The sequence below is a fragment of the Canis lupus genome, chromosome 4 (assembly GCF_048164855.1).
Source record: "Canis lupus baileyi chromosome 4, mCanLup2.hap1, whole genome shotgun sequence".
NCBI lineage: Eukaryota > Metazoa > Chordata > Mammalia > Carnivora > Canidae > Canis > Canis lupus.
In genome coordinates this window covers 69,340,727-69,354,518 of record NC_132841.1, presented here as the reverse complement: position 1 = coordinate 69,354,518, position 13,792 = coordinate 69,340,727, and the positions used below count along the sequence as shown (strand labels likewise).

Sequence of the window (13,792 nt, the reverse complement as noted above, 5' to 3'; positions counted from 1 at the left end):
TAAAGTGCATTCATATAAAAGTGATTACTTAAGAACACTTTACTAAGGGCAGCCCCGGTGGCGCAGCGGTTTGGCGCCGCCTGCAGCCTGGGGTGTGATCCTGGAGACCGAGGATCGAGACCCACATCGGGCTTCCTGCACGGAGCCTGCTTCTCCCTCCACCTGTGTCTCTGCCTCTCTCTTCGCTCTCTCTGAATGAATAAATAAATCTTTAAAAAAAAAAAAAAAAAAAAGAACACTTTACTAAGAGGTAGATAAAATTGGAATCATGTAGCTCTCACAAAACTCATATGGGTATCTCTGATATGTGTCTAGTGTCAGGCTGGGAGCAAAAGGCTGGGTGAGAGGAGAAAAATAAGCATAAGTCCCTAAACTATCCAAAACATTTCTCCCTCAGTCCCCAGCAAGAAACTTTACTTGACAAATAATTCCTTGTCCTATAAGCAACTAACCAAATCTGTTCACACTGCCTTATCAATCAACTCTAAAAGCTAATGGTACTTTAATTCTTGAATGAAAACAAAATTAAATATCAGATATAAAAATATTTAATAAAAAGTCAACATTTATTTCTAAATAAAACATTTTCTTACCAAATGAACCATACCAAAAAAAAAAAAAAAAAAAACAGGAATGTGGCAGAAACTATCCCTTTAGGACCAGACTGCATCTGGCTTTAAGATAATCTTTTTTTGTTTTTTTTTAAAGATTTTATATATCTATTCCTGAGAGACATACAGAGAGAGAGAGAGAGAGAGAGAGAGAGAAAGAGAGAGGGGCAGAGACATAGGCAGAGGGAGAAGCAGGCTCAATTCCATGCAGGGAGCCTGACGTGGGACTCGATCCCAGGTCTCCAGGATCACACCCTGGGCTGAAGGCAGTGCTAAACCACTGAGCCACCCGGGCTGCCCACTTTAAGATAATCTTAAAAGGACAATACACCAACATTACAAGAAAAACATGATTCACAAATGTTGACATCACAGAGGCACAAAATCACATTTTATACTCTTTCACTATTGATTACTAGGAACAATTCAAGAAGCTTCAAAAGAATCAAAGACTAAAAAGGCAAGTTAGGTAACAAGGTCTAGTATGTCTGCTATGTTGTTTTGTGGGGTGTACATACCATCGATACTACGGAAATCCAGTAAGTACGTTCTACTATCCACTTGGTATAACTGTAGACTCATTTTGGAGTAGGTGCTTGTCACAGGATTCTTCCTTCGAACACGCAAATAATAAGGGTTTACAACCTAGTGTATGGTATGAACAAAAGCAAAATCAAAATCAATTCTTCTAGAAAACAATTTATAAACTACAGGTTTGCCAAATGTGCTTATTACTACAATCAGAATGTCCTTTTTTTCTTACCTTCCATTCATAATCCAGTTGTTTAATTGCCCTACAAACTTCTGCCATGATATCATTTGGTCGACTTTGACTTCTAATTCCCAAATGCCATTTTGCTTTCCTTACACCTTGGTGCTTAGATTTCTGTGGATTTAATTCATCGAGAGTGTGGCGTGCCCTAGGTGTTTCAGCAACCAAGAATGGTACTCTTTCAGGATGGGGCCGAGTCAAATGGTGATCATCGAGAAAAGAATCAGGTGGGCTTGTTGCCAAGTAAAAATCTTTGGCCTCATTCATTATTCTCCTGTTATCTATTATAAGGTGGTAGGCAACTGCTAAAGGGTCCTGGTGATTTCTGTTATAAAGGCAGCTGAGAACTTCCTCTTCTGAGCACTCAAATTTTTCACATACTTCTTTTAAGGCTTCATCATCAATCATAGTTGAACTATACGATGGATCCTCGGGAAAAAGGTATTTTGGAAGGTCTTGTTTAAACCATTCATGTTCCCTGAGAGAAAACAGCAGGGTCAGGAGGAGGATTTTGAGTAGAGATGAATGAGACTGCAAGCAACAGTTTGGGGAATTTAGGATATAAATTCATTTATATTTTCATTTTTTCAAACTGAGACTTTCCTCCTCTGGCTCACATTTCATTGTGTATATATACTGGAGGAAATGCTACAACCTCCCTCTGGTTTTAAGAGGGAGAAAGCAATGTTGTACCAACAGGAAAATAAATGTCTACACTTTTAAAGTTTTGGCACAAATGACAATGACAAATGATGAAGATGAGCTTATTCCCAGCTCAGAAAAAGAACATATTCTGTGATTTTAATTCTCTTTTGATATAATGTTAAGTGAAAAAACCGTAACAACAAAAACAGACAATTATCATTCATTGAATGCTTACTATAATGGTAGGTTTTACGCTAAATATTTCCAACACATTATCTCACCTCATAAAACAACTCTATGAAGATGATAATATCTCCTTATTTTTAATGAAGGAACTAAGAGTTTCCTAACTCCATATATAAAAGGACCTGAACTATGTCAAAAACTGCTAAAACTAAAAACATCAAGAAAGGAAAACACCCAAAAGAACAATAACTATCTTCTGGGTGATAAATTAAAGATCATTTTAGATCTCTATTTTTTGGGTGTTTTCTAAGTCTTTTCCAATTTAAATTGGAAAAAAAAACATGTAAAACACAAGAAAAAGCATCTTTCACTTAGATATTTAAAATTTTAAAGAATGATTTTGTCCTTTTCCATTGGTAGTTATAAGCATGCCCTTCCATATGAAACTTAGAAACCAGTAATTTCACATGTGATTCAATGTATACTACCCAAAAACCACACACATCATTGATTAAATGTCATTACTTAAGATGAACAAAAGAAAAAAAACAGTAACTCATGAGATCAGGACTCAAAGAGTGACACAGAAATTTGCTACTAGTGAAAAGCATTAATCCTAATGAGACTACATAAAAGTCAAATATGAAGCATACTACAGAAAATCTTAAAGAACAACTACAAAGGTAACATCCCAACAGGGTCCTTTTTATTCCACATTACCTACCTTTTCATATTTAAAAACTAATATTCACTGTTCCAATTTCAAAAGAAAGATGCATAAGTAAAAAGTGAAAGCCCTCCCTACTACTAATCTTCCTTCCCTAAGGTAGCTAGTTTAGTATTTTTAAATACTAAAATAAAATAAATATGCCTATGTACTATATTTTTAACATAAAAATGGCATTACATTGTATATACTGTCCAACTATTTTTTTCACTTAACTTGTATCGTTGAAACTATTAGATCTGATAATCTCCAAGTTGCATTATTACCTGATATCTTTGATTGTGGCCCTCTTCATGGGATCCACCTGGAGCATATGTTTCAAAAGGCTAATCACAGATGGATTTAAATACTGAGGGGTATAAAAGATCCCATCACATATCTTCTTAAAAAGAGTTGGCACATGATCATCATCAAATGGAAGGGTTCCACATAATAAAGCATAGAGAATAACCCCACTGCTCCATATATCTACCTCTGGACCTGCATACAATCTGTAACAGGAAATACCAATCGATTAAATAATTAGTAACTTGAGAGTTGATCAATTAATAAAAAATTTTAAATATGGATACTTCATAAAGAATTATTACAATATGGTTTCTATAGTCACTGCTACATACTACACATAAAGATTCTATACTAATTCTATCAGTATTATCTTTGAAAACAAAAGTCAAAAATTTTTTTAAGTTTAGACTATAGCTAAACTTCTGTTCTTACTACCTTACCATGGTCCTCATAACATCAATTAAGAATTTTCTCTAGTGGGACACCTGGGTGGCTCAGCGGTTGAGCACCTGCCCCTGGCTCAGGGCGTGATCTGCGGTCTCAGGATCGAGTCCCACATCAGGCTCCCTGCCTGGAGCCTGCTTCTCCCTCTGCCTACGTCTCTGCCTTTCTCTCTGTGCCTTTCATGAATAAATAAATAAATAAAATCTTTAAAAAAAAAAAAAAAGAATTTTTCTTTAGTGACGAATTCTAAACCCACTCTCTCCCAATAACCCGAAACCTCCTACCAAGGCAAAAAGGGCCTGGGGCTGTGGAAGAAAACCAAGCTGACTGGTTCACAGAAGAGTCTACACTGGTATTTACAATACACTGTAGCCAACTGACTTAACTAATTGCAGACTATTAGATCAAAGTCTGGCTTTGGGGAAAGGAGGTCTATAAACTGATCAAATAAATTGTTGAACTGATCCATAGATACTGCTTTGAGTACAAGTTCCCACTCATCCAGACCTCACAGAAAGACCTTATCCAAACTGGAAAAGTAGACTTCAGTAATGGCCCATGTATATATGCATATTTAGAATACAATTCTTTTCTTTATTCAATTAACACTGTTGCTGGGACTTGAATTATTTTTTTCTAAAAGAATTTACATGATACAAATGAAATTATTTTTTGAACATTAAGCTGATATAAAAAGATGATATGAATCTTGATAAATTTAAAATCAGATACTTAAAACTGGAGCACCTGCGTAAGTTAAGCATCTACCTTCAGCTCAGGTCATGATCCCAGGGTCCTGGGATGGAGCCCTGAGTCCAGGCTCCCTGCTGGGCAGGGAGTCTGCTTCTCTGTCTCCCTCTGCCCCTCTCCCTGCTCATGCTTGCACGCTCTCTCTCTCTCTCAAATAAATAAAATCTTTTAAAACAATAAATAAAATTAGATACTTCTGCCTTATCCATTGCCATACCCAAATATAATTTCTCTAAGCAGGCAGGCAAGCAAGCTTATGAAAACACTATATATTTCTGCATTCTGAATTAGGATGTGAAACATTCAAACAAAGAAACATGGTTTGAGTGTAAAGTTATTAAAAGTTAATTACAGAAACTAGTAAACTTAATAGTCTATTTTTAATTTCAGTAGTAAAGTGAAGAACAGTCTAAAAAATTAAATTTTCCTGCCATCTAAACTATTCGAAGAGCTGCACTATACAAAGATCCTCATGTTCTCAATGCTGCCAGTCAGTAAATTGAGAGGTTAGAATTCTTATAAAACTTTAGTCTCTAGAAGATGTAAAAAATGAAAAATTCAAAATAAATGAGTCTGAAGATTTTATCATACTTCAGTCCAATTCCCCAAGACATCTTATCACAAACAGAGCTACTACAAAATGCCTTTCTATCAGATGCCTGGGTGGCTCCATTGGTTAAGCGTCTGACTCTTGATTTTGAATCATGAGGGTCATGATCCCAGGGTTCTGGGATCAGGCTCTGTCTGTGCTCAGCAAGGAGTCTGCTTGAGGATCTCTCCCTCTCCTGCCCACCCTCAACTTGTGCGCACGCTATGCCCTCCCTCTATATAAAATAAATTGTTTTTTAAAAATGCCTTCTTTCTGAAAAATCAAAGATACACATTACACTTTTTTTTTTTAAGATTTTTTATTTATTCATTAGAGAGAGAGAGAGCATGCACAAGCAGGGTAGAGGCAGAGGGAAAGGAAGAAGCAAACTCCCTGCTGAGCTGGGAGCCTGATGGGCTCAATCCCAGAACTTGGAGATCATGACCTGAGCTGAAGGCAGATGCTTACCCATCTGAGCCATCCAGGTGCCCCTCACACATTATACTTTTAACTCTTCATTTAAGTAAACCATTTCTAACTAGTAGGTATTTCTATATTCAAGTTTTTAATGTCTGACTTTTAAAACTTGCTAGTTTTAGGGATATCTAGATGGCTCAGTCTGCTGAGCATCCAACTCTTGATTCTGGCTTAGGTCACAATCCTGGGGTCCTGAGATTGAGCCCCGCATTGGACTCTAAACTCTGCAGGGAATTTGCTAGGGATTCTCTCTCCTTCTCCCCCGGGTCCCCTACCCCCTTGCACACACATACATGCATGCTCTAAAATAAATATGAATCTTAAAAAAAAAAAAAAAAAACTTGCTAGTTTTAAACTTTCAATTTCTTCTACAGGGGGAAAAAAGTAAAAAGTATTCTCATCTAACTACTTTAAATACAGTATTGACTTGCAATCCAATATTCTCTTCCATAAATGGAATCCTTAATTCTTACTTATGTTTTATTCCTAAAACATAAACATTTTCTGGATAAGGAAAGAATAAGACTTACATGTCTTTCCTTTCACTAAAATTTATTTATTTATTTTTAAGATTTTATTTATTCATGAGAGACACACACACAGAGAGAGAGAGAGAGGGAGAGAGAGAGAGAGGGGCAGAGACACAGGCAGAGGGAGAAGTAGGCTCCATGCAAGGGAGCCCGATGTGGGACTCGATCCCGGGTCTCGAGGATCACGCCCTGAGCTGAAGGCGGCGCTAAACCGCTGAGCCACCCGGGCTGCCCATCCTTTCACTAGAATTTAATATGACACTCCAGACAGACAAAATCTAAGAGAAACAGGCAATTATAAATGTACTGGGGTGGAAGAATGGGTGTCAAATACTACCTTCCTGAAATTACTTCTGGTGCAGCATAGTTGGGTGAGCCACAACTTGTTCTTAAAAATTCACCATCTGACATCATGTTTGAAAGACCTGAAAATGCACAAAATCAACTATTCAAGATTTCCCAAGGACAAAAACAAAACCCTATTGAACAGTAAAACTGAGTTTGCATTAAAGTGATAAATCATCATTTTGTCCTTTGCTTCAACAAATTCCGTCTTTACTGTTTCCAAATATTTTGCCATTATACCCTAAAACTTGTAATGTTTCAGCATTTAAAATAAGTGCATTATTAGAATTTAATGAGTATAAAGATATTGGTCATTCTGCTTACTAGAATAAACTTGGCATATTTAAACTTATTAATACAGAAATTACTAGGAAAAAAATGTACAACAGATGAGTATAAGAATTAAAATTCAAAGTTTCTGTTAACCCCCGTTAACCCCTGTTCTGATTCTTTAAAAAACAAAAAAACAGTAACTCTGAATATCAAAGTTCCCTCATAATTTTACTCCATAAAGAAATCTCTGCCTCCTCAAAAATGCACTAGGTAAACCAGTTCCTGGCTGGTTCAGGTGCTAGCAAGCAGCTCTTGATCTCTGGATTGTGAGTTCAAGCCCCAGGTTGGGTATAGAGATTATTTAAAAATAAAATCTTAAAAAAAAAAAAAAAAAAAAATCATCATCATGACAACTGATATGGAAGTCAAATAAGTCAGTTACAACAACAATAGCAGCAGCAGCAGCAACAAATCAATAGCTCAGAGCTGACTGGCACTGTTCAATGAATCTCTATAAATTATAATACATATATTCAAAACTGAGGAAAATAGTTATACCAATCTCCTCTGATTTGAACTGAAGCTAAGCAAAAGAGAGTTGCAGAGATTCATTTTCTTAGATATAATAATGTCAATGGCAATTTATATAGGAAATAAAGGAAAAATTCAAATTTTTGACAAAATAATGATCCTCAAAGCTGAAATTATGCTTTTCTATCATTTAAAATATTTCAATTTTTTTAAAATAATTTTGTTCATATAATTAACCATCTGGCTTTCAGAGCTCGAACAACTCCATTCCAGTCTTTCTTTTTGCCCTATACTTGATCAAAAAAACACACTGGAAATAAGGTTGCTACCTTCTCTTTCACAAATAAGGCTCTACCAAATGACGCTTCTAAGGCTGCCAACTTAAATTATTTACCTACTATCATAAAACTCAATTTAAAGGCATAAAACTAAGAAGAGAATTCCTTATCTCTCCTCTTTGTAAGCTCATAGACAAAATGGTGAGGATACACTATTTTGGGATACTCAATCCATTGCACAGAAGTAAAGGTTATCTGAAAAATGCTATTGATGTTCATTAAACATAATATGTGAAACTATAAAAAAATCTCCTTACCAAAATCAGCTATCTTTGCATTCATGTGTGCATCAAGCAAGACATTTTCAGGTTTCAAATCTCTATGGACCACCATATGCCTGTGACAGTAATCCACACCAGAAAGGATCTGTTGAAACAGACGCCGACTTTCTTTTTCATCCAGCTAAGAAAAGTAGAGAAGCATTTTAAAGGTTTGTTTTTCAGAAGAAATTCTTCTACCTACAATTCTCCAACCTATAAGACAGTCAAAATCCACGAAACCTTCAAATGAACCTCATCCTGAAATACTTTTGAAACACGGAGAAGATGGATATACAGAGCATGAATTGCTAAGAGGATCTTGGAACCCAAATCAGTAACTCAACTTTCTGTTATCACTCTTGTGACTACATTGTAATAGCTTGCTTTCCTATTTCATGAGCTATTCCAAATAGTTTCAATTTCTACTTGAAACTAGATGTGTTTTCTCCTATAAATCGGAAATATTTAATCCTTCATTCCTTTAACAAATATTTATTGAGCATCTTCAATGTGCCATGCAGTTTCAGACACTCGAGATACAACAATGAAGAAAACAAAGGCGCTACTCTAGTTGATGAAAATAGACAATAAAGAAATAAGTATCACATCAAGGAGTATTCTGAAGAAAAATACAGCAGAATAAGGGCACAGAGAATTATGTTGGGGTGGATGATACTATTTTAGACTATACGAGGAAATAACAGTCAAGATTGTTAACAAATTAGCAAGCAATCAAATTATATGTCCTGAAATACAGTTTAGTTTTAAAAGAAAAACCTTAATTCATCTGTTTTATAAAATATAAAAAGCATGCGTCTCTAGTCTGTTTCCTGAAAAAAGCGATCTTAAGTAGCAACTAATATTTTAAAAAATTTTTAAAACTCCTCACTCAAAAAAAAAAAAAAAAACTCCTCCTCATCCCATTTATCCATATGTTCTTATTTTATGATTTCTTCCCAAAAGTAAGCCATCACTTGGATGAGCCTGCACCAAGAAGTCACATTTAATAAACAGCCTATTAATTCTCTAGGCAAAGGATTCTAATATGCATTCTTTAACAGAGGCCAAAAATTAGCATTCTAAAACCAGACTTCTATACTTCACATAGCATGGACAATCTGGAAGGAAAGATAAACTAGTAATTTATTTTGAAACCAAAATTAAAACTACTGAAGTACTATTAGATACTCTTCCTCTAGAGAAAATAACAATGTGTTAGCAATCTCACTTAATTCTAGAAAAAATGTAGGTTCACTTTTTTAATATAACTTTACATCAAATATACTAAATGAAAGAAAAGAATGTGTCCTAAATGTGAAAGAAAACTGATTAAACAAAATGTAATAGGAAATTAAACAGGCTACAAAAATGAAAATTATACTGTACTGACAAATACAGTACAAAAGATGAAGGATGGGAAGTCTACAAAAGATTAGAAAAGTTAAAGCATATTTCCAGTTAAACATGGCAGACTGAACCTTTTGTCACCACACTGAAACATCACTAAAATGACATTAGATATAAAGACAAAAAGAACAAGAGAAGTGACAGTAGTAATCAAGAGGAGTTCATGGGCATTAGGGAGGGCAATTGGTTTAATAAGCACTGGGTTTCATATGCAACTGATGAATCACTAAAGTCTACATCTGAAACTAGTAATACACTATATGTTAACTAAACTGCATTTAAATAAAAAATTAAATAAAAAAAGAGGAATCTCCAAACTGCAGAATGGATGAACAATAATTAGATTTCACCAGAGAGACCAGAAACCTAAGCCCACAGGGGTGGAAACCAATAATAAACTAGCCTGCACACAGAACCCTGGAAAAGCTTAGAAGCCTTGGGAATTTGCAAGGGAGAAATGAGAGGAGGACTAAAAACAGGACAATTGGTAAAGTAAGAATTTCTAAACTCATGCCTAATGGGGGATAAGACCCATGGTGATTTACTTTTGAGGAAAGCTGAACCAGCTCTGTTCTCAAGGACACCAACACAGGGATGAGGCATCAGAAGGAAAACACAAAGGTTAAGTGGAAGTCAGCATACTTGCAGGCCTCTTCCCAATTCAGCACTCAGAGTACTGACAGCTAAGCTAATACCCTCAAAGAAATTGGAAGGTTTCTTCTGGAGCAACTTTCTGATCTAAGGGAAAATACTTGAAATTATGGACATTTGGTATACCCTAATAAAATGGACAGATCCCTACCTATTCAACCAATGGGAAGGCCCATCCATCAATAACTTCCACCTACATAAGTTTGGCTTTAGTACCTTACTTATTAAGAGCTATGTACAAAAGACAAAGACCAATAAAACAGAGCAAAGAAGGTACAGTAACAATGCAGGAAACAGACGAGTAAAAAAAAAAAAAAAAAAAAAAAAAGAACTACAATTGCTGACTCTTAACTGCAGAGAACAAACTAATGGTAACCAGAGGGGAGGTGAGTGGAGGGATGTGAAATGGTGCTGGGGATGAAAAGTACACTTATCATGACAAGCACAGAATCGCTGAATCACTATATTATACACATGAAACTAATATAATATTGTTTGTTAACTACACTGGAATTAACATTAAAAGCTTAAAAAAAAAACTTATCCTCAGACAGATAAGGTTACTGTATCTGTAGAGTAGAACTGGCTATTTAAAAAAGAATATTTCAGAAAACAAGAAAGATCTTTGAAATAGAAAATATGACAGCTGAAATGTTAATATGCAATAGGTAAAAACTGAAGAAAACTCCCATAATGTAAAGTAAAATAACCAAGATATGACAAATGGAAAAGATAGGAAAACGAGATACCAATTCAACTTGTGCCTGTTTCCATTTTTCCAGGCATAACATGGTGGTGGGAGGAAGGGTTAATGAATAGGGAAGTAGAATTCCTAAAAATTGAAATGAACCATGTTAAAAAATGGTAAAATCAAAATTAACTTGGTTATTTAATGAGCTTGATTTTGATGAAAGTAAACAGATATGCTATATAGAACAAATGAATGAATGATATAAAGAACTTTAGACTGGGAGGGAAAAAGTGACTTCTTATTGCTAGATAACAGCTCTTCTAGAAAGAGGTTTTAGCATACCATATAACCTGGGTCTGAGAAAAAAATATGGGCAGGGGAGGTCAGTGTTCACTTTCTGTGTCTGCAACTTAAGATACTGTTCCAAATGCCTTCTAAAGTTCCTTCCAACTCTAAATTCTTTAAGTCTAATTCCTACCTCCTTCATGAAGCCTGTTCTTACTACTCCAGGTACATCAGATTTCTGAAACCAAAAAATGAATGCAATTTAAATGTGACTAGGGTTGACTAGCAAGGCCTAGATCTTTAAGTATTAATATATTTTGCAGGGATTACATATATATACTTCAAGATATATGTTACAAGTATTTGTATACCCTAAAAGCATGAGTTGGAGGATCATGAGTTCTGGGGTCTGGGTCTCAATCCAATTCCGTCATTAATAAATCACGTGACCTTGAGTAAACATATAAACTGTGAGTCTCAGCTTCCACATCTGTGTAAGCAGGCTAAGGAAATAATCTTTAAGGTCTTTTCTAACTCTAAAGAGTTATGATTCTAGACAAATGTGATTCTATGATTCTTCACATTCTCAGAAAATACTGAGCAACCAGGGAACTGGTTATTAAGTAGACCTCTTAACAAAATTGCTTTCTGACATCTTGAAGCTAGTAAGGAATAAGGGGAGTTACAAAATATATACAGGATTAAATCAGAACAGCTTACCCTTCCATTTTTACAGATATAATCAAATAGCTCTCCTCCTGAGACATATTCCATCACCATGAAAATATCAGATGGTGTACTGATGACCTGGTACCTGGTGAGAGAAAACATTATCTACCAATATTAAAACATGTATATTCATTCATTCAGAAAATATTTACTAAGCGCCTATAATATACCAGGCACTGTGCTAGAAGCTGGCAAAACTGCAGGGAACAAAACAAATTCTCTGCCTTCATGGAGTTCATGTTCCAGGAGCCAGGAAACAGACACTAAATAAATAAGCAATATCTCAGGTGGTGGAACATGCTATGAAGAAAAATAAAGCAAACTAAGGGGAATCTCTCATACAGGGTGCTTAAGGAAGTACTCTCTGATAAAAGTAACATTTGAGCAGAACCTGATAGAAGGGAACAAACCATACTATGATCTAGGAAGAAGGTGAACCAGGCAGTGAGAACAGCAAGTGCAAAGGCCCTGAGGTAGAAGCCTGCCTGGTATGTTTGAGGAATGGTAAGAAGGCTAGAGCGAAGAGAACTGGCAGAGAGAAACAGGATGTACAGTCAAAGAGGTAACTGGAGACCAGAGGACAGAGAACCTTACAAGCCAGGATGAGGCTTTGGCTTCTACTCTAAGGGAAATGCAAAGCTATTGAAGGTTTTAAGCAAAGTAGTCATGTGGGGTCTGATCTATTAAAAGGGAAGGGTAACTTTAATTTACAGCAGCAATATGAAGAACTGACTGGGATGGTAAAGGTGGAAGCAAGAGGCTACTGCAGAGTCCATGACAGAGATGACAGTGGCTCACAATATACTGATGGCAATGAAGGAATTGAGAAACACTCAGATCCTAAATGTATTTTGAAGAGATGGAATGGATGATAGGAACATAGAGAAAAACCTACATTTCTGCCCTGAGGAACCGGATATTAACTCAAGAGGGTGAGAACTGTGTGAAGAGCAGGTTTGGGGGACGGTAACAGAATGTTCAGTTCTGGCATCCGAATGGAGATGTAAAGTAGGCAGTGGGTGCATAGAAATGGAATTCAGGGAAGAGGTATGAAAGCAGGAGATGTGTATTTACGCGTCATCAGCATCCAAATGTACCTTAAAACCATGGCACCTCAGCAAATGAGAAGCGGTGAGAGTGAAAAATTTTGAGCCAGCCAGTTAAATATAAAACCCTAAGCAGTTTGAACTGAGCCCACATCAGAAAACTGATCAATAAGTTTAAATGCAGACCCTACAACTGGCAACTACAAGATAACCATAATACTGTTTTCTGAATACTGGATTCCTGAAATTCTATCTTTTGTTATTTGTTTTAGCAGATATAAGCAGCTTGGGGAAAAACCCTTTCTACTGCCTTGCTATTGCATTTAGTGAGGCTAAATGACATCATGTGGAATTTGAAGGTGAAGACTTCTTACTAGCCCATCACTGTTGGTTCTACAGCAACAGAAGCATAGGTTATCTATCAGATGGCATGTCCAAAAGACAAGAATGAATGAGAAAGTTAACAGCTGATAAGCACAAGGGCAAAACGTGGACAGAGGTTTAAGTGACCATGAATGAGGTTTAGATAAATACATCAACAGGCAGAAATTTTAAAACCTTGAGGGATGATTCAAGAAATGTCAGTTATCTTTCTCACTTGTCAGATTAAGCAGGTTAATAAAAATGATTTAAAAGTGGTATGACTATATTTAATATAATCGGATCTTACAGTTTAATTATATGAGGATGCCTGAAAAGCTTGAGGTTCTGAATTTCTCTGCGGATTTTTCCTACCACATCAAGGCTTCGAATCTTCTGTCGATTGAGTATCTTCACAGCAACTTTATGCCCAGTCAATTCATGTTTGCCAACTGTAAGAGAAATAATTTTAACAAATTAGTGCCAGGCTTGATTAATAACATTTTAGATATAGTCAAAGAGTAGTAATCTTCACATTCTCAGAAAATACTGAGCAAATTTAAGTTCCTTTCAGTTCTGCTTGATTTGCCCCTAAATGTTATTTACGTCTTCAAGAGTGATTAAGCAGGAGAATACATAAGAAACTGCTAACAGTGGTTTCTTCCAGAAAGGAAAACTGGAAAGCTAACAGAGAGAAAAAGAAAAGAGACTTTCTTTTTGCTGTACCTTTTTTGCCCTTTTAAATTCTTATTTTTTAGTTCTTAAATTATCACACATACAAACTGAACTTAAAAAAAAAAACTGAACTATTTTTTTTGGTGAATAATTCTCTGGATCTTAACACATAGAAAATGATA

At 35.8% G+C, this 13,792-nt stretch overlaps 1 protein-coding gene across 13 annotated transcripts in view; it reads right to left on the bottom strand.

Moving 5' to 3' along the window:
* The window catches only part of PRKAA1 (protein kinase AMP-activated catalytic subunit alpha 1), a 36,228-nt gene that overhangs the window by 5,215 nt on the left and 17,221 nt on the right, over positions 1-13,792 (bottom strand). For 7 of the 13 annotated variants that reach the window (XM_072824785.1, XM_072824792.1, XM_072824788.1 and 4 more), the window contains 8 exons: positions 13,246-13,387; positions 11,521-11,614; positions 10,994-11,038; positions 7,764-7,908; positions 6,357-6,444; positions 3,208-3,432; positions 1,375-1,861; positions 1,130-1,256 (listed from right to left, as the gene is read on the bottom strand). In XM_072824785.1, the coding sequence (XP_072680886.1) occupies positions 1,130-1,256; positions 1,375-1,861; positions 3,208-3,432; positions 6,357-6,444; positions 7,764-7,908; positions 10,994-11,038; positions 11,521-11,614; positions 13,246-13,387 (1,353 nt within the window). The remainder of the gene's footprint in view (positions 1-1,129; positions 1,257-1,374; positions 1,862-3,207; positions 3,433-6,356; positions 6,445-7,763; positions 7,909-10,993; positions 11,039-11,520; positions 11,615-13,245; positions 13,388-13,792) is intronic. The other 6 variants (XM_072824787.1, XM_072824794.1, XM_072824793.1 and 3 more) reach the window with 2 other exon arrangements.